Source organism: Phasianus colchicus, chromosome 6 (assembly GCF_987193195.1).
Source record: "Phasianus colchicus chromosome 6, bPhaCol1.hap1.1, whole genome shotgun sequence".
Classification (NCBI taxonomy): Eukaryota; Metazoa; Chordata; class Aves; order Galliformes; family Phasianidae; genus Phasianus; species Phasianus colchicus.
In genome coordinates, this window is record NC_143441.1 from 8,918,675 (window position 1) to 8,940,642 (window position 21,968).

Consider the following 21,968-nt stretch of genomic DNA (forward strand, 5'->3'; position numbering starts at 1 on the left):
ACAAGGTAGCTACTTAAATAGGGGATACTAAAAGATTTCAAGGTGATTTGTCATCAATATAGTTACAAGAACAAAAAAAAGATTCTTATCTGTCTTCATCTTTGTTAATCACAGTTATGAAACCTAAGACTTACCTAAAAATGGTGTTCCAACTGTTCAAATGGAAATCACCAACATTTGACCTATCTTTGGCTTCTGCCAAATTTTGTTTACAGATCCTTGCCAGGAACATCACTCACTACAGGGTAAGGACTGTGGGTCCTAGAAACGATTCTTGAGCCTTTTCTTACAACCAATGTTACAATAATAAAAAAAATGCTGAAAACTGGAAAGATGGATTTCAAGTAAATATAAGGTTATAGCATCAAGCTTCAACACCTTATTATAAGCAAAAAAGCAACAGATATCTATCTAAAAATAATAAAAGAAATAAAAACAAGGTATTTTTCAAACTAAGTAGAATTTAACTGCAAAAAAGTTTAAGGCTCCCTTTTGAAATAATTTTTGCATTACTTTCAGGACAGCTACCATAGAAGCATACAATTTAAGTATGTATAGGTTATATATATGCACCCTTCTTATACTGCTGATATGCTAGGGGCATCTCTGCTCCTCTAAAATAGAATGGCAATCTTTTTGGGTCAGTTGTTGGCTTGTTGTTGGCTTAGTTTTTGTTTACTTTTTTCTTCTTTTTAAATGAGAATCGATTCAAGCCAGGTGCTGCTTTTTCTTGGTTCTTCTCTCTGCATAACTGGTTTGACCTGGAAAGAGGAAGTCCTGTCGCTGGGAAAGTGACAGAACTGAAAACAAGAGCATTTTCATCAAGCACCTACTATACATATATTGGATGACATGACACTTTGCAGGTTAAAGAAAGCTATTAAACACCAAAATAACATTGTACGCAATTAAACAATTTGGGTATATTCCTTTTGGAGTAATGTTTGAGTGTAGGCTGCTTTGTCTGAAACAATACCACACTTCGAGCTTCGCAACACATCTAATTTCATGAAGGGCTAAAGAGGACTTTCAGAACATCATACAAACTTTACATATCTGTCAACAGTTTATGGGCTGGCTCAGCCCAGTTCCATTTTCAGTATTAAGAGTCTCACGCTCTACCAGCTGAGCTACCTGGGCCAGCCCATAGAGCAAACAAAAATCATAAAACCATGACAACATCAAAAGTAATTTAACTACAGGTCAACAGAACCTTGCTTTCAGAGCTTTGTAACTAAAGGTCACAAGTTTTGCCTGTATCTTGAACACGATAACCTCAGACAATCTTAGAATAACAACATATATATACGTTCCTAAACCTATGGTAGCCACTTGAACAATTTCAATGAGGTTCTGGTTTGAGTCTCTTTGAAACTGTGTTTATCCTGTAAAGTAATCCGGTTCCTCTACTGATAAGCATATGGAGAAAGCATCACTGTTAAAATAGTCACTTGCCATAAAATAAAATGCTTTTATTGTAATTAAACTCTTAATTATATTATTCAAGTTGGCACCAAAATACTGCTTAAGAACAAAAGTGCTCACAAGACAACACGCTAGATGAAAATTTCAGGACATGTTCCAAAAGCAGCAAGTGAGGCAAACGCTTGCTGAGAAAGCTTTTTCAGAAACGTATTTAGACTGCTCAGTGAATTTGCTCTTACAATGGTCACATCACATCTGACGTTGTTAAAATATCCTACAGAACCATCACATGTGATGAAACAAAACAAAAGTTCACTGAAGTTGCTACAGTTCAACTAATGAAGAGTGTGTGTCTAAAACTTCCCAGCTCTACCGGTCTCGGCAGAGATTTATCCGTTATAGCCCCCTGACCATCATCCTAGCACGAATCTACCCTTCCCTCTTTCTTTATTGACATCACTGACCCACCCACTCTACCCTGACATACTACGTGTATCTTTTCAACCTCCATGTAACAGCATTAACTTATGTCCCTCAAACAGGAGAGACTCACACCAGCCTACCTTAGTAGTCTGCCTACCTACCTCAGGCAACACAACTGCCATGTCCCAGCTTCTCTGGTCTCATTTCAGCCACTAAACCACAGGCCACGCTGTAAAAGCCTGAGCCACTTCCAATATATTTCCTTTTCCTTTTTGCTCTCTGCCTGAGCTCTGCATACTGAAGAGGCAGCTAACAGCCACCAGCAATCAGCTGTGCACCACCTGCTCCTCTAATCTCTCAACCATCTTCCTCGGATTAAGAAGAAATTTGATGCACCCTCAACCCGGTCTGGAATGAAAAGACGGCTGGAGACATCACAGGAACATGAAAGAGCCACCACAGTTCCCACAGGCAAGTAATCAGGCTCCCAAGCCCTGGTACAGCCATCAAGTTTCCGCCTCAGAGAACCACCCAATCCCTGCCAGAGACCCCTTGCAACTTTAAGTGGAACAAGCAGGACATCCTAGAACTTCAAAATCCCAGAAGGATGGAGATTCATCAGCTAAGTACACAGTCTGCTAAAATAGAATACAGATATAATGAGCAACAGGGTTTAATTCAGTTTAGTAATTATTCCACCTGTGGCCTAGGGTATTAATTCTGATAGATGAAGTCTTAGAGAACAAAGTCATTACTGATGCCTTAGAGGTGAATGCCTACAAAGTAAATGGCAGCTGTAAATCCATCAGTATCTAATTGTTGCAGTCTATATTGCAGTGTCTTTTTTTGCCCTGACTTCTGTTCGTGTCAGGTTTCCTTTCTTCCCCCTCAGTCAAAGATTTACTTTTCCCAATAATTAAATTAAATTAGATAAATTTGAGCCTAACTGAAACTAATTTTGTATAATATCCCAAACCATTTGCATGAGACTTCTAAAATTCTCCAAGCTATTTCTCTAGGCAGTGGGGTAGCTAATTATCTACCTCTCCAAGCAGCCTTCAAGGCATCACAGATCATTTGTTTAGAAGACGGAACAATTTCATTCCTTTGGAAAAAAAAAAAAAAAAGTGCCCATTACAATCCTAATGCATCATGAAAATTCCATGTTTCCACAGAGATTAAATAATTCACCCTCCATGGAATATATTTGATCATATAATAACAGGCAGACATGATCATTATGCCTTGAATATCATCATTTAGGAAATCAATTCCTGAACTTTTGGGATATGCAAATCCAATTGATTCTTGAACTGTGAAGCTCTCAAAATGAACTAAGACTTTTGTCACCGTACGAATAGTCACCATCCCTTTAGGTTGGGCTGTGCCAATTTATCTTGTAATCTCTCACATAAAATTGTTTCCATCTAGCCCAGTAAGACACCTTTTGCTGTAACTAGCTGGTTTACAGAAGATAAAATAAATTACATAAGTACTCTAGTTGTGACCACTGTTCAGAAAGAGTAAAGGATTACAAAGAAAAGCTGAATATGAAATTGCTCACAGATAGTCCCTCCACATACCCTTGGAATGCAGAGTTAGCCAAAGTCAATCCACATTTTATTCCCTTGCAAACACAGCAAATTCTGACCAGAGCTGCCCACACTGCTTGTTTCAGCATGTGCCTGGGCTGGGCTCCCATCTGCCCACACATCTGCATCTTAGTAAAGCACAGAGACTCAAAACATCCAGATCCCTCTCGACTATTCCACTGTGGAGAATTTCAACTCCACAACAAAAGAATGAAAGCAAAGTGGTGTGTTACTGAGGCAAGACATACTCAGAACAAGTCCTGAACACAGTGTCTCTGGTATCCAAATATAAAATTATTCATACAAGTTTAAGACTACAGTTCTTAACATTACTTGACAACTGAAGTTTTCAACTTTCAGGTGATTATATCGTTTCTGTAATCTATAATCAAGCACAACTTCAACTAAAATTTGTATACAACATCTCAGAACTTATCAAAAAACCCTCAATCCACAGGTAGCCAAGGACTGTTGGCTTGGGCCAATACCCCTTCATGACTTACCTATGCTAGGGAATAAAGGACAGAACCACTTAGCATCTATGCAGAGGAGTCAATTACACTTTAGAATACACCTACTGATTGCAATTAAGCCAAATGCACTTGTTAGTGTGCTTTTGGTTTGGTTTCAAAACAACGCCTATCTTGAAGGGAAAAGAGCATTCACTCCCAACACAGGACAAGAGAAATTTCACAGAGCAATTCTCATCAATATTTTACCTTCCCATTCCATGTCTGCAATACCCCAAAACAGAGCTCAGGAGAAGCCTATTCATAACACGAGACATGAGGGATTCACATCATGAAGCCACAGTGCCAATTTCTCTCCCTGCCTCTCGTTAGCAAGAGATTAAACCACAAACGATTCACCAAGGAACGTTACCACATTACATTTACAACCGAATGAAAACATTTTCAATTCCCTGGAGGGCTCGGTTACAACCCTTCAATTAAGCTACAATCCCAGTCTCACATCACGTCTGCCTAAATGACTTCTGAGGACTGACAGCAGTGAACACACAACTCTGGTGCTGAAGTCTTTCCCCTAAGCCTCAAATTCAAGCACTAGCCACAACATCTGAAGTACAGGTCTTAAGAGTAACGGCTTCTAAAAACTCAAGCATAATCAACTGCAATGGAAAATAACAGTATAAATTATTCTGATGCTTCGAAACCCTTGAGTACCTTTGCACCCATACAGAGAGGAGCAGTTGATGTTTGAATACACCTTCATCCACTTTACAACTACAAGTTAAAAGTTATTGTGTCCATGAACAAAAACAGAGAGCGTTCTGACTGTTGTTTTTAGGCAAACTTGATTTTTAGAAGACGGAGAAGTATTTCCTCCTGGCAGTTGAATAATTCAGTTTAAAGTTTCAGCTCTCCCCGTCTGACTCCATTACAGTATTTTCAGTTCTATTATCTATAGACTCACTAAAGTTGTAACTCGAAACATGAAAGGAAGAGTTTCCTCATCCTGCATTTCCTCGTGAAAGGAGAATCCAAATACTTAAATAAAAACAGCTACAAAACCAGCAATGCCCCGATGAAAAGATTCAAGAACTCGAATTATTCAGGCACTCTCAGAGAGACAATAAGAATTTATTTCAGATGCACATAAATCAGAACATCAGCTTAAAATGCAGTAGACCTGTTCTGGAAGCAACCTCCAAATCATTCCTAGCTAAGTGACAGTACTCCTCAAGACCACTGTTGCTCAGCCACCAGCTCCCCTAATATCCATGGAAAAAATAACTCCCTTCTCAGGCTAGCAGTACAGATAATGCAACTTCGAAATTCAGCGGTCGTAAGAGCAGCATAAATCTTCTGAGGTCAAATCATTCCTAAAACATCCCAGAAAGCTACTGGAATAGTTAAAAATCCTTGCTCAGACTCATTGATGATATCTAAAAAAACACCACTTGACTGGAAAAGGCTTCGGAAAAGATGTGAACAAAACAATATAAGCATGTCTAGACTTCTTTCAACTACTCTGAGCTGAAAAGTAGATTGTATGGCTCTTATTGTCAAGCTTTTTATGACATTTCTAATAGTTTATGAAAAATAACAAAAACTACAAATACCAGAAATATTTGTAATTCTTCATACCTTCAGTGCTAGTAAGTTTTATTTCATAAAATAATGATTTAATGAACTTTATCTTAGTATAATACTTAGTCTGATAGCATGTCCTGGAATCATCTGAAATAATAATGACATGTCAAACAAAATGGGTGATAAAGTTTTTACTACAAGGAAGTTCATACACAAGGAAAATTAAGTGAAAAAATATAAAACATGGAGAAAATAGTATTGTTATGCTGTGTCCTTATGGGCATAATGAAAACAACATGTAAAGTACCTATTTGATCAACAGAGGAAAACTAGAATACGGCTAAAAGATGCATCTGACATCAGGAAATAAAGAAATATTTAGTGTATCAGATTTCAGGTAGTCAGCTCCTAAGTAGAAAACTTCTTTAGAAACGGTGCAATAAAGATAGTAATTAAAGTAATATTTGCAAGTATGGTTTCCGAACTGTCGTAACAAAAAAGATGCATAATTTACTTGCACTGAATATTTTTTGCAATGCAGATGTCAGATTTGTGCCACACTGAATTTATTCACTATCCTTTTTTTAAACCTAGACTTATACATTTTCCATGAAGTTATTTAAATACCACCCCAAGATGCAAAGTTAGCTCTGTGACTGCAAAAATTTTTTTTAAAGGAGTGTGAAATAATTAACATATTCATGAGGGAGTAGAATAACTGCAGACTTCAGGTGAAACACTAGCATAAGTATCACCAGAACTAAATTGCATCAAAAGGTGCTAAATCCTGTGAGTGTGATTGCTATAGCATCACCAAGACTTACCAAAACAGCCAAGTGTTCATGCAAGTCCCAGGAGCTGTACAGCCAAGGGAAGTCTGATTTCTTAGTGAGGACACCAGCCTAAAAGGAGCCACCATGAGGGCGCATAACTGAAGAATAAACAAGAAAAAAGGAAGAGTTTCCAGTCAGATGGTAACGTTCTGACAAACACAAAACAGTTGTTTTGCAAACTGTATACAAATTTCTTGATTTGCTGCAGTTTCCTCCAATACTACTTTTTAAAATAGACTATGAAATCCCTGCACAATAGATCTCTGTGAATGTTGGATGCTAACTGGAAAAGCAGCATTGATTGTACGGCATTTTCCACAGTAGAGACATGGCATCCAGAATAACAGTGTGGGAAAGAACAGCGTATCAGGACACATCTGATCTGCTCAGTTTCCTTTAACTGCTTCCCCCCTCCCCATTTAAAAAGTAATCAATGCAGCTTCTGTCTGTCAGTCTCACTACTGCACAGCATCCTGGCTCCTGAACAGGAGAATTTCAGTACTGCAATTCTATCAACTTTAGAGCAGAGAATTAAGTGATTCTTCTCTACAAATATCTTCACACCTTTGATTTTGCTGTTACTGTTGAAGTCTTCCTTTATTCATGACTATGTGCCTTGCCTTTACTGGAGTCTTCTTGCCTGTAGTTTCTTCTAACGAGAAAGAAAAAAAAATTAGTCTTCGTAACTGAACTGCAATAGCACAAAATTTGTAACAACTTGAAACAATTAAATAACTTGACACAGTAAAATTAGATAATAAACATTTTTAATTCAAATTGTCTGCAGTTTTTCAGGGAGCACAGGACAGGATATTAGTAGCTTTTTGAGATGTGCTCCCATCATCATCCTTGGGACTGCTTTGATTTCAGTCAGCTGAGTTCTTCTGATGAGTTACAAATCATCTCAAAAACACGTGTGCTCTGAATAATAAAAAATAAAGGAAGCATACAAACACCTCATGCATCCCCCATTCACTGTCTTGTGTTCTGCTCAACTTCATAGAATGCAACTGAAGACATACCTATCTATGGCAATGTTCTCCACATCACAAGAGTCAGACTCCTTTCCAGCTGTTACACGTGAATTTGCACATCTGACAATTGTTTGCATTTGTTCATTAGCCCTTGTCTCCCTCCAGTGGAGGAAGAATCAGACCTCCCTGTATATTAAACAAGATTCACAGACAGCTGTTACCTGACTAAAGAGTACAGCTTAGCCTTCCTCGAAGGTTTTGTTTCCCCAGTGAATGAGATCTGAGGAATACTCACTGTTCCTCGAAGTATTTAAATGATGTGAAGTTACATGCTAATTCTTTTCCATCTCTAATTCATCCCTACTCAAGGTCAATCCTGTATGACAGTCTCCTTCTTACGTAGTCCTAATTTAACCCGTTAGCAAACTTGATTAGTACATTCTTAGTTTTGTCCTACTTTTTGGTAAGCAGTGAAAACAAAAAATAAGATTAATGTCAAAACCAATCCTCGAGAACCTCCACTAATACCTCTCTCATCTTACAGCTTCTTTCAATGCAGTTTCTCATCTCATCAAGTCACTCCCAACACGACACTGGTACTAAGCACCCTCTCCTGCAGCTCAGCTAGCACTTCTCTACATAGCACCAGATGCTGCTGAGGTTGGGTCCAGTAAAATCTTTCCTTTGCTCACAAAAAAGCGACATGGCTACAAGAGAGACAGAGGGCACAGCACAAGAGGTGTTGGCAGGGAGAAAATTAAAAGCCATCATACCTGACCCTGGTGGGACCTTATCTGAAAGGTTATGTACAGTTTTTTCATTTAGCCAAAAGTGGAAAAAAAAAACAACCCCACAAATGAACACAATTAAAAATCCACACATGACAGCCAATGGAAGGGCTTGTTTTTATAGCTTACCAAAATGAACAGCAAGTACTAGAAGTTAGGGAAATAGAAAACTATTTAAATAAAAGAACAACAATGAGAACTGCCCCAATTCTAACTAACAAACACTTTTTGGCTAGAACAAGAGCTCTATATCATGAGGAGAATAACATTTTGGAATAGAGTTATAGTTGGAAGGAGGGGATAAAAAAACATTTTATGTTGAACGGTTTCATTTGTAGGACACACAACGTGGCTGTTGTCCCAGCTAAAAGCAGAAGGCTCACTAGCCCAGTTTCTTCCACTACTTGCACTCATTCTTTTCAGAGCTCCTCAGTGCTAACTTCACCTCCAATGCAAGTCAGGAGAATAAGAGGCTCATTTGGTGGTTTACTGCAGATAGGGCAAGGGAGGAGGAAAGAGAAGGGGAGAAGGCTTAACTGGGGCACAAGAGGATATTTTGGAATCTTAGAGTTATATTGTCATTTTCATGAGTCTATTTAATTTAAAATTAAAATATCTCCTAACTACTCTAAGGAACCAGCTGGTTTAAACTCACTTGAACAGGTGCAGCACTCAGAATTTTCTCACTATGTTTTTGGGAAGGTGGTTCTCTCTTCCAATTTCTCTTCTGAAATTATTTAATAGACTACAGCCTCGATTCAATCATTCAAAAATAAGTTGATAAAATCATTTACTTAACCCCACTATAAATATTCTGTTGGTAGTGGTTCTGTTGACATTAAACTCCTCTTTACTTCTTTCTCTTTATATAATGGTATTAAAAAAAAAAAAAAAAAAAAAAAAAGGAGAGAAAAGTTGAGGCTCAGCCTGTCAGCATATCCCCTTCTACATATCAGTACCTGTACAAACACATGGCATGGCTACCGTAAGCCTATAATGGAAACAGGCAGCACTTGGATATTCCCACAGCAACTTCAAGTCTTCCCTGCTTGAATAGAACCGAAATAACAGACTTTGGAACATCCTGCAGACATTCTCGTTGCATGAAATCAAGTTATCAAAAAGAACAAAAAAACGAGCAATAGCAAGTTTTATATTAAAATAAACTGCCAACTCTTCCTTTTAGAAAAGTCAATCTCAGCTCACTGTCAGTGCACTTGCCCAGAATGCCAGCCAGCCAAGCCAAAATCCCTGCTTTACCTGACTTAGCATCAGCTCAGTGCTCAAGGAAGCATCCTAAACACCAATCAACTCATTAAGTTTCAGGCAATACTTCGTTATTTACATTGAATAAAAAAGCAGACACCCAAGTGAACATCCACCAGAGCTCTCACTTCTGTTGTGGATGGTAACAGCACACATTGGTGCACAAGGACAGAAGAGCTCACTAAGTAACTGGGAATCAATTACTCTGCCTTTGTCACTTTGGCTGAAAAAGCATCATAAAGAAAGTTTCATTAGCATTGGAATACCATGAAAGGCATCAATTTCCAATGGAAACAGTTCATACAACTACTGCCAACCAAATCTGGAAAAAAAAAAAAAGCTACAGTACTACAGTACTAATAAAATTGCTGGCTATTGCTTATCAGTAGTGAGCACCTGAACCGTACGTATCCCATCTCTTGAAGACTGCAGAAATAACACAGACATTACTGACAACACTATTTAGTCAGCATGTGACTAAAGACAAACAATGGTTCTGCTTTCAACAGAATCTTTGAATAAAACAAAACAATCAGACAGAAGAGAAAGCCCATCAGTAGCTATTTCAGATCTGCAAACCTGAAGTAAAGCAGTACTGACAGGTCAGATTTATTCAAGAAAAACTTGTCAGAAAGCGAGACATGAGGAGTTCTGGAGCTATTTCTCACATAACAGACTTTCCTTTATAGATTAATTTTTTCCTCAAGAAACAAAATGTAATTGTCCAGACTATATATACTTGCCACGGAACAAATGAACATATGCAGACATGGCATCTGAGTTACTGTGCAAGAGGCTTTCTGGTGGCTCCCTTCTTTGGAAGCACCAAAGTACCAATGCTGTAGAACACTGGGGGAACTGCTGGTTATGTTTCACAAAACTTACCAGCCCAAAGACAGCAAGCATTAAGCTGTTTGACATGAACAAGCAACAATTCTTAATTCTTACTTGCTTTCTCTTAACAAAACAACCAGTTATCTTTTCCAAAGACAAATGAGATTTCTTGAAGAGACAGAACAAGACAAATTTGAATACTTCTATTTTCTTTAAATATGCAGACTCAGATGACTCACTTCAGTGCCTAAAAGTGACCAAATCAGTTTAAATACTCCCATACATTTTTATATGTATTCTTGTAAAATACTTCTTCTCCTGGATTAGAAGGCTGAAATAATCATCAAGGATCACTCTATGAAGCCCTACTGTTTGTTAATAAAGATGCTTATGAGAGAATTAAGTACACTACTGTGCAGAAGCCAAATAGTTCAATTCCTTTTACTCTCTATGGCATACTTGGAAAAATAACATTATTTCCTCTCCCCATCTTTCTAGTGCAATTGATCAGCCTTCCAAAAATACAAAAAACAAGGAGAGCACTTACCTTGCTTTTTCCTCTCTGGAAAGAGGCACAAAACAGAAATCTCACCAAAATATCAGGTTCTAACTTGTTTCAAAATGTTATTACAAATTTTATCGTGTTCTATGTAATTGTCACTCACCACAGCACATTCTCAGCTGATGTGCTGAGCAAAGCTTATGAAAACAAAGCCAAACAGTTTGCAACAACTTTCAAGAGAAACGGACTAACGAAGTTCTGTTTGTCCCATCTCCAAGACAAATTTAATTGCTGGTGGTGTCACGGAATAAAAGGAAGTTCATGAATGAAAGACGATTTCCCTGTTTGGGAACAGGCAGGATACTAGAGCAGGAGATCTTGATTCATTTCTCTTTCTGCTTGTATACTTTCTGATAAAACTTGCAGGAAAACTATTATTTGGGCTGGGGCAGCAATGCAAAAAAGCAAAGGCTTGTTGTGTTGGGTCCCACGTGTCACTCTTCCAAATTCCCAAAGTTTATTAAAAATAAAAGGATAATTAAATACACCAATCTCCAAAGCACATTCTGGATATTAATTAGCCAACAAATTTGGAGCACTCTGGGAATGAAAAGTGGTGTGAGTATTCACTGCTTTGCACATATAAAAAAGCATTCATTTTTAGATCTGTAGGAAAAAAAAAACACATTGAGATGTGGAACTCCAATTATTAAGCCTTTCTGCTAAAGCAGGTTTTCAGAATTATTTCAAGAAACAAATCTGTAGATTGTTAGTGTGGCTATTATAGAAGACTGCAACTTGAGGTCAGAAATAAAGTACAGAAGCTGTTAAAAATAGTGAGAGAAGTCAAATTAAGTCTGGTATAATAATTGGGAAACTTTTCTGGGTCTGCACAGAAGAGCAAGTTTATCAGTTTTCTAACCGGAATAACGCATGATTCAAGAGAAGTCTAATTCAGCATATTCAATTCCAAAGTGAACAAATTAAACTATAATTAACACTCTTCACTGAGTTATGATCATTATGTGCCTGAAATGGTTATGAGCACATCAGTTCCTTCAACTATTTCTCTATATAAAACAGTCACACAAGCACTGAGGTGGTAAGGGACCCCTGGAGATGTAGCCCAACTCTAGTGGCTCGCAAGGGTCAACAAGAGCAGGCTGCTCAGGACTGTGGCTGGATTTTAAGAAATCTCAAGGTTGGAAATGTCTCAGCTTCCTTGGACAATCTGTTCCAGGTTACGACCAAATTCATAGCGAAGTTTTTTTTCTTATATTTATATGGAATTCCTTGTATTTCAGTTCATGCCCACTGCGTTTTGTCCTTTCACTGGGCACCACTGGGACAAGTCTTTCTCCATCTCTTTCAATCCTTCCCATCAGAGATTTACATGTATTGATCCATTCTCCTCCCCATCTCCTTATATCTCATCTTTTATAGAATAAATAGTCCCAGCTCTTCCAGTCTCTCCTTGTATGACAGGTGCTTCAATACCTTATTCATCTTTCTGGAACAAGTCTAGGAAACAGACCTCCAGATGCAGCCTTGCTAGAGCAGAGCTAAAGGGAAAAATAAGCTTCTGTGATCCTCTGGCCACAGCCTTGCCAAGTGTAGCCAAGGATGCTGTTAGCTGCCTTTGCCACAAACACTGCAGGCTGTATTGTTGCATAACATCATCTACAACTGTGTTCACTTGGTGTTCACATGCATGGGGTTGTTCTTCCCCAGATACAGGACTTCCTGTTGTTAAGGTTCAATAAATTCTTCAGTTCTCCAGAGTGCCAAAGTCCCTCCGAAAAGCAGCACAACCACATCAGTCCACTGAGCTCACAACACCCGAGAGCTTGGTGAGAGTGCACTATATCCCATCACCCAGGTCATTAAAGCAGATATAAAGTTGTATGGGCCACAGTATCAACCCGACATGTACCACTACAGACCAGCCTCCAGCTGGAATTTGAGCTGCTAACCACAAACCAGCAGTTCAGCCAGATTTCAAGGCAACTCACTGTCTAGTTACAGGAGATAGTGTTAAAGTCCTGTTCAAGTCAAGGTAAACTAGTAGTCAGCACCTCAAGGCACCCATTCCACCATAAAAGCTACCAGGTTCATCAGGCAGTTTCTGCTTTATAAATCCACACAAACTACTCCCCATCTCTGTTCCCTTGATGTGTATTTAAATAGGTGGAGAAAACTAATTTATTAAATTTAAAGAAAACCTATTTATATTACTAAATATAAACGAAACTTATTAGTGAAAGGATTACTCATCTTTTTGCCTAAAAACTATTGAAGAATAATAGTTATTTTGACATAATACAAAGGTTGCCCCAAAAGTAACGCTTCCTATTTATTTCCACTAAAACAACAAAGAGCACAATAACAATATTTGACAAGAAATTCACAGTTATAAAACACCATTTCTCAACACAGCCACCAGTATTAGCTAAACATTTTCACCAACCAAGCTCATAACAATCTGTGGCAGTGCAAGGCAAAACGCCGTTGCAGTGACCACTAATGAATTGCACCACCCAATACATCACACTTCTGTCTCCATAAACACTCAGCAAGTTTCTACAAAGGTTAACAGGTGTTACTCACATGGAGGAAGGCTCTTCCACACCTTTCCTACTTCACACGTATTCCACACCAGATGCTATTTTGTCACATTGCACCTCTGTTGCCATCAATTTCATGCAATATTTTTTGGAAGGGTCAGCTGCCACATCCACAATGACAGCACCCACCTCTGATATGCCACCATAAAAAAAAAAGTAGGCATTACTTTCAGACAAAACCTTGTATGACTGATGTTCACTGTGCAGCTTCACAGGTAAGACTCCAAAAAACCAAGGTCCCTGTGAGGCTGAAGTCTCTAGCCTCCCCAGAATTTAGTTGAGGTGGGGTGAATCAAACCAACAACCAATCAAACCTCTAAAGGTGCTATCTGCACCATAGGCCTTCACAAAAATAAGGATGAGACAAAAGGAGAAAAACATAAGACCAGGCTGAGAGGGGACACCTGTCCCTGTTAGACAACTTGGCAGCTTAATAGTTGCTGCTGCCTTCTACCATCTACATGGTATGCATGAAAACAAAACATTGAAAACATCCAGGAGAAAACTAGGGATCAACTAGATCCATGTTAGCATAGGCACAGCTAGCCATCACCTGACACACGAACGCAACTTGCTTTGGTCTTAGCTCAGCAACAGTCTGTACATGCTCTTGGCACACTGTTGGCAATTCAGTCACTGCACAGGGAACAAACACCTTCCTTTCCTCTTCAGCTGATGGTAGGGACTGAACACTTTCATTTTGCTTGGGATCAACTGATGGGGAACAGCCACCTATGCATCTGTGCCCCTGCCACTAAGCTCAAGAGCACTCTCAAGAGCGCTATACCAGAGACTGCAGAGATAGAATCTGTCCAAACTACTTCTCTGCGGGCACGACTTATAGCCACCAGTTCTATGTGCACTGCCATTGGAGGGCCTGGCTTCACCTCCAACCATTCATTCTGTGGTCCAGGAGAGAACAGGCTGAGGACAGCAGCCCCTAATGGGCCTTCCCAGCCTCCGGGTGCAAAACCCCAGCACCAGGCCCCAAGGACCTCACAGCCCTCCAACGCACCCCCTGCAGTCCCAGTGCGGCCGCCCAGAGGACACCAGGCCCTCTCCTCCACACCCCTCTGCTTTGGCATCAGGGCAGAAGAGATGCCACCTTCTCACGCTCCAGAGCCAGAGCTGAGGGATGGCAAAGGACAGCCGACACGACCACACAAACTCCACTGCTTTTAATGACTGCTTCTCCCTCGGCTGCCTGTGGGGCATCACCATGCTTTGCTCCTCCTCCACCCCAGGCAGCTGCAGGGGGCTTCAGAAGACCCTGCCCCGACTGACCCTCTTGCTACATTCGTGCCACTGCCTCCCAGAAATGGCCGCAGGCCCCAACTGCCAGCCGCCATGTTTGGGCCAGCACCTGCTGCTCAGAATCCTGTTGCCATGGGCACCCAACTGCCCTCAACTGCAGTCCCTGAGCTGACACAGCAGGAGACGGCGGCACTTTGCAGTATCGCAAAGAGCTACTTTGTATTTCTTTTGATTTCTGAGGACGGGATGGAGCAGCCACCCTTAAAGAAGAGGCGGCTGCTGGAAGAGGCTGATGACATCGAGCCCATGGAGGTGGACCCGCCTGGCAGCCAAGAAGAGCCCATGGAGGTGGATCCACCTGTGGCAGATGAGCTGATGGAAGTGGATCCACCTCCATCGGGGCACACTGGCCATCTCGCTGCTGCTGCCAGGCCAACCAGGAAGAGGTCGCGCCCCAAATGCCATCGCAGGGGCGCCAGGATCCGTCCACCTCCCGCCAAACGGCCGCCTCGACGCCGGCGCTGATCCTCCCGTCCTGTAAGTTTGCCCTTACCCGGGAGAGCCCCAGCTCACGGCCATCCTGCGGGCTCACGTGCAGCCTCCATTGCCTGCTCCTTCTTCTTTTCACAGCCAAGGCTCCTACGAGCCCTTCCTTCCCCACCCCCTCCCTCGTCCCTTCCCAAGTCCTCTCATCTCTTCTTCACCAAGTCCTGAGGAAGAGGGCAGGGCAGGGACTGCCATCCTCGGAGCTGCTGTGCCGGGGCAGCGGGATGAGTCTGACAGAGGGACCTCACACATCTCAGGGGTGCAAGGATCCTGTAAGTTTACCCTTAGTCGGGAGGGACAGCACCGAATCAGGGGCATCCCATGGGCTCATGTGGAGCCTCCATTTCCCGACTGTCCTTCTCTTGACAGAATAAGACTCCCATGAGCCCATCCTTCACGTCTTCCTCCCTCATCCCTGCCCAAGGCAGGAGAAGAAGCCAAAGAAGGGACAGAGCTGCTGCTTCTGGGGGGAACCACACTTCAATTTGGACATGAAGAAGTGCTGAAATACAGCAAGAAGATCCAATCCAGATGCTTCACTTGCACTTCTCTTTCAACACTGGACCATCACCATCTTAAAATAACAATTGAAAATAATAAAAAAGTAAAAAGCACAAAACTAAATAAACCATTTTCCATTTTTGAAAAGACAACCACTGACTGTCTCTCTGCTTCAGGAAGCTTCGAGTTTGCACGCAGGTTCCCGCGCCCCCTCCTTGCCTCCCGCACACAGAACGTACCCCGCAGCAGGACACGCTGCCCTCACTGCCAGCCCGAGGAACAGCCACCGCACTGCACACACACTGAGGCTGTCCCCTTGCCCTGCCTCAGCACCCTCTGCTATGTGGCGGGGATCTTTCACACACACATCTTCAAGAACATAGGAAACAGCCCCTTCTGACTGTACAAAAGGTAATTCTACACAATCCCAAAACTCACAGCATTTCACTTCCTCTCACCAGTTACCTGGTTAGTGAATGCACGTGCTTGAACTGAAACCAAGAATGAGAGCACGCATCAGGACAAACACATTAGGAAAGCAAAACATCTTGGTTGAAATTAGTGACATATTACTACTGGGGTACTCATCTTTCTGCCCAGAAAGTATCAAAGAATAATTGTTTTGATATAATACAAAGTTGCTCCAAAAGTAATGCTTGCTACTTAAGTCTGACGTCACTTTGTCACACTGCCCCTCCGCTGCCACCCAATGCAAGGCAAAAAAAACAGAACATTAGCAGGAAGGTTTCACCTCTGCTGTCATAACACCAACATCTGCCTCTGATGTTGTGGGCCAGCATAATAACGTAGCAGACATTGTTTTTGGAGCTGACATTGTATTACTGATGATGATAACTGTGCAGGTATTCAGAAAACATTCCTAACATTCCTGTGCTGGGAGAAGCACATGGTAAGCAATGGATGCATCAAGCTAACAAAGACTCTGAAAATATACTCAGTTTGTGCAAAAGGACAGAAAAAGATAATTCAGGAGAAGATTTACCAGGGACTGCATAGGATTGCTCAAACAAGGACCCATCTGTAAAAGAACACTGGACCAGCAGCTCAACACAAGTTCAGAAACAGAGTAGCAACTTGTACTTGGGCATGGCAATACGCCTAAAACCTGAGGTCATTTCTGAGGTTTCCTCTTGACCTAGGCAGGCAAAGCTGAAGTGAGCAGCAGGGTTCACCATTTTCATGTTTCATGTCTATGGTCCCATTCCAGGGCACACGGCATCCCAGGGCAGCATGAGGGAGCGGCCTCTGCTTTGAGAAGGCTCAGGGAGCATGTGAGTGTTTACTACAGCTGCCAACTGGGAGCATGGGAGCACTGAGCATGACTCCCAGATACTCAATGCTGGAAAGACCAGAGGCACTGGGCTCACAGTGGAGCATGGACAACTCCCAGTTAGGCACAAGGGTGCTCAGACATGGAATCAGCACCCAGAGAGGCTGCAGGTTTCCATCCTCTCCAGGTTATCCCAACTGAACTGAGCTAAGATGAATCAAGCCCACAGTACCAACAACAAATCAAACCTCTAAAGGCACCACCTGCATCAGAGGCCTTCACAAAAAGGATGAGCCAAAAGTAGAAAAACCTAAGAACTGGCTGAGAGGGGACACCTGTCCCTGTTAGTCTACTGGACAGCTTCGTAGTTGCTGCTGCCTCTGCCATCTAGACAAAGTGTGAAAGCAGAACACTGCAAATATCCAGGAGAAAAGGGCACATTGGGATCACCTGGTTCCATGTTAGCACAGGCAACAGCAAGCCATCACCTGACACGTGATTACAACTGACTTTGGTCTTACTTGAACAATGGTCTGCACATACTCTTGGCACACTGTTGACAATTTAATCACTGCACAGGAAACAAACACCTCCCCATCTGCACCTGATGGTAGGGGCTGAACACTTTCACGCTGCTTGAGGAACTTTTGCCAAGACAAACACATAACTAAAGCAAAACATTTCCATTTAAGTTAATGGCATTTTACTTAGGCAAAAAGCTGAGTACTGACAACAAACTACTGAAGAATAATTATTTTGATGTAATACATAGGTCACTCCAAAAATAACGCCTTCTATTTTTGCCAGATGTTAAAACCTGAGGTCATTTCTGAGGCTCAATAATATAATAAAACATAATGAGCAACATAATAAAATAGAACTACTTTCGAAACAGACCTCATATATCGAAATCCATCTCCAACATTTATAACTGTATCCTCTTGCTTTCCTGAAATGATTCATGCTATCTCATTTACTTTCAGCAAAACAACAAAAGCACTCTTGAAAATGGTATCAATATGCTTTTGCATCTTGTATCTTTTCACGCTAGAAGGTGCTAAAGACTATATTTGAGTTATTTAGAAATTCCTCAAAGTTTCGTTATCAGCTGAACTGTGAGCTCACCAAGCAGTATACAACCTGAAGACTTCAAAACCAATTTTGTTCATTAGTAACCAATCTGTCACTAGCAGCCACTCCTGCACAAACAGCAAGAAGAGAAATCACTTTACAAGAGTTTTATGACTCACAAGATTCAAGGCCTTACTAAGATCAATAAATAGCCCAATTAATTCAGGTTTTGTTGTTTTTTTTAATTCAAAAAAAAAAAAAGCATTCCCCTGCCACAGGAACAAAAATATGTCATTATGAACTTCAGTACGGTCAGCAACAGCATTGTGTGCTGAATAGGAGCCTGACTGGAGCGTGTTCAAAGCAAACCAGGTTGATATAATCTTTCTGTGCCAGGTGTGCGACTTATTTTTTTTTCCCCTAGCACATGAACAATGGGTAACTGACACAATGAAATTGCTATCTTCAAAGAGTTCAATATATTTCCAGCTCTTTCTGGGTCAAAGGGCTGCATTTCCACAAGCTGTCAGAGCTACAAGTTGTGAAGCCAGAATACTATTCGAGTCTCCTGGAAACTTCTAAAGGGACTTCTTATTAATGGAGTAATGCTTCATTCAGTTAGATGGCATATTCACAAAGCTTCATTAAGCAAGCTATTTTTCCCCTGCAACTACTATGGTCTGCTTGTATATACAACATTTTAACACATTTATCTGTCTTAAGAACGCTAATTGTGCAGATGCATCCAGAGATCTCTGTGCATACCATGGAGCCCAGCATCAACCTCCTCCTTGCTGAGGATCACGTTACTGTGCTACCTAGGGCTGGGAAACATGGAAAGAAGAGGAAAGCAATTTGGTCTAGTTTAGAAGATCTGCCAGGCCTAGATCCAAATGCAAAATTTCATGTTTCCTAGCCAACACCTCTCCTCCTAGACCAGGGGATAGCCAACACCTACTATAGCCTGCATTTTGCAGTTTAAGGGATAAAAATAATAAATAAATTTTTAAAAAAAAAAACAGCAACAAGCTTTTCTTTTTTCTCCTACAATATGTACTTCACACATTGCCCAATTTATCTGGTGTGAGATTGCCAGTGTAGATCTATCAGGTTATAAGAGATGAAGATGACAGTTCCAAAAATCAAACCTGTACCATCCAGCCTGCTCAAGATAAAACCACAAGGAGGTTTCTGAATAGGATTTCCTGAAGAGAAAGAACTACACACATAGTAGACAAACACACACTCAGTAGAATGTATTAGACAAAACAGAAATTCTGCAGATGCAAAGACAGATGTTTTGCATATATGGAAATCCAACACAGCTATCCACACCCTCAGATTTGATAATCCCCTGTTCCCATTTGGAATAAGACAGAATACCCAGAGATATGATAACCTCGAGTAAGGTTATAGGTAAGACTATTTCTCCCTCATAGTCAGTCCCAGTTTTACAGAATGAAGTTGCTCTGAAAAATTAAACCCACTGCTGAACTCTACAGACAGGAGAGGATGAAATGCTGTAATAGGATGGGAAACACCACAGTAATATCAGGGTGGCAAAGCCTTCAGCTACAGCAAATGAGAACAAGCCCAAATGCAGAGGACACGGAAATGAAGGAAAAGAGCTGCTTACCTTTGGAAGGCCTCAGATCAGCAGGGATCTCCACTGCCAATCCTTAAATGAGGTCTGGGAAGGGATGGATCCTTGCTTCACCCCTCCTGTTACTCAGGTATACTGCAAGCACCTGAGCCCCCCCTGGGTTGGCCCTGCCTTCCCACCAGGTGCTCCATCACTGGTTCAGGCCATGACGCAGCACTTCTATTACAGAGGAATACCTTACTAACACTAATAAGTTTCAACATTTTCCTTCCTGTTTATAACCATCTGGAAAGATGTTTCTCATACCACCTTTGATGTTAAAATAGCAAAAATACTGCATGAGAAGCACATACTTGAAATTCCTACTTACAGTTTAGCAGTACTAGTAGTAGTGCAGTAATGCTCAATATAATCAGGTGACAATTAAAAACTATATCTGGTCTTAAGTGACTTTGGGACTATCCAACTTGTTCCACAAAACAGAATCAGAAAATTGCTGCAAAGAAGGCTCAAAAGCCAAGACCTGGTTAACTTGCACCCAAATGGCACATATAAAATCATGTTCCATGATAATTAGTCTGTTTCCATTTCACCAAGCTTTGTCTCTGCTACTGTTTTCTCACAGCTGTGAAACTTCTCCTTCCTCCAAATGAAAGCTGAGTCTTTAAGAACACAACAATAATGAAACATCGAAGGCAGCTGTGGAAAGCAAAATTTTCCTTTTTCCAGTTGTCACAGGAATGAAGACAAGACACAGATTTTCACATAAAAAAAAACCAACCACCTGTCTTACCTCATTATTGAAAATATGCACTCCATTGCTTCATCCACTTGCTTTACAATGTGAAATTGAACCAGTTGGTGATTTGAATGATTACTGAAATATCTTCAAGAAAAATGCCATTTCAGGCCATGATGTGTTTTTTTACCTGGCTCCTTCCCCTCCTGACCAGAACACATTCTCATTCTAATCCATTTGGAGGATGACACGTTTGTATTGGTGTCAACAGAGAAATCTCTACTTCCACAGAAAAATAATGCCTATCTGCTTTGCTGACAAACACAACATGCTGTAGATATTTGACAGTTCTGCAGAGGCCCAATCTGTGTAAGAATAGATTTTATGGGCCACAGAACAAAGATATCAATCTGTTGGTCATCTGCTGAGAGATCATTTCCAGTCTTCCTCAAGACATTCAAGAGATAAACATTCAGATATTGATTTCTAAAGATCACCAATGAGAATACTCATCAAATCAGCACATGTTACACAGACTCACTTGGGGGAAAAGTAACAAGAATGCACTCCTTTAGATCTTGGGGTATGTGTTCGTTTTCACATCCTCCTTTCAGTAGGCATCTGCAGCAATTCTTGCAAACATAACATCAAGACAAAGAAGCAAAGCCCAACACCACTCAGGTTAACATAAACTGCCTTCATACTACAAAAGGTACCCAGGAGATCTTGGGGCTATGAAAGCTATGCCATGGTACACTACTACTACCACAAAACAAAACACACTCTTCAGTTCAACAGCTTGTATTTGAAAAGCAGATCTTTCACAGGAATACAACAGTCATTACCAAAAGTTAAGCTACCTTCACACAATTCCATACATTCAAACATTACATTAAAAAAAGAAAAAAAAGAAGTGACGATGGGGAAGGAGATAATTCTTCCTCCCTAGAATAAAGTGAAACCAGCAGCAAGAGTTTGCTATGCAGAAAGCTACAATGAATTTCATTGTCTTTCTAGATCGTTTACTGCAAACAAGCTGAATACATAGGACAATACCACTCAAAGGATTTTAAGAAGTGTTTAAATGGAACTCAGGTATGTAGATTGAGTTTATCAAGGTTTTCAAGAGAAAAATGCATTTCATTTCAAACCATCCCTTTTAAAGAAGAAATTGAAAGAGAATACTATCCTAAAAATCAAATCACAGTGCTTACTGCTTATGAAAGAAGAACATTAAGGTAATACCCACTCATGCAACAACTTACAAGTGTGTGCATGAACATACCCACCCAGACTGCTGTACAGGCACAGGGGACTGCAGGAAAAGTCCAGAAGTGACAGCATACCTTCCCTGACTACACAGGCCAGAGATCCCACTACATCATGAGCAGAGATTTGTCTGCTTTCCAAGACAGCTAGGAGCTATGTCTGTGCTTGATACAGCATGCAACACAGACTAATAAACCCTAATGAGTCAAAGGCATTGGCTCACCTCTCAGGCAATGATGAACTTGTAGCTTTTGCTTGTTCATCCAAAGAACAGAAGCTTGTTTCCAAGTCAGGAGTGAGCAAGATCAAAATCAAGATATGACAAAATTTGTAATTCTAACATTTAACAGAAACACTGGTCTTTTGACAGAATGTAGAG

General features: G+C 40.8%; 1 protein-coding gene and 1 long non-coding RNA gene across 13 annotated transcripts in view; one reads left to right on the forward strand and one right to left on the reverse strand.

Moving 5' to 3' along the window:
- The window catches only part of LOC116227229 (uncharacterized), a 244,817-nt gene that overhangs the window by 203,738 nt on the left and 19,111 nt on the right, over window positions 1-21,968 (reverse strand). For 11 of the 12 annotated variants that reach the window (XR_016467650.1, XR_016467651.1, XR_016467649.1 and 8 more), the window contains exons 2-3: window positions 6,892-6,979; window positions 6,319-6,425 (exon numbers count right to left, since the gene is read on the reverse strand). Coding sequence is in view for 1 of the 12 variants with exons in the window: in XM_090142370.1 (XP_089998496.1) it covers window positions 2,892-2,953; window positions 6,319-6,413 (157 nt within the window). In the remaining 11 variants the exon portion in view is untranslated. Of the gene's footprint in view, window positions 1-2,891; window positions 2,954-6,318; window positions 6,426-6,891; window positions 6,980-21,968 lie in introns of all 12 variants that reach the window. The other variant, XM_090142370.1, reaches the window with a different exon arrangement.
- On the forward strand, window positions 14,985-15,851 carry LOC149917405 (uncharacterized). The gene is made up of 3 exons (XR_016467654.1): window positions 14,985-15,106; window positions 15,200-15,387; window positions 15,485-15,851. It is a non-coding gene; the product is annotated as an uncharacterized LOC149917405 (long non-coding RNA).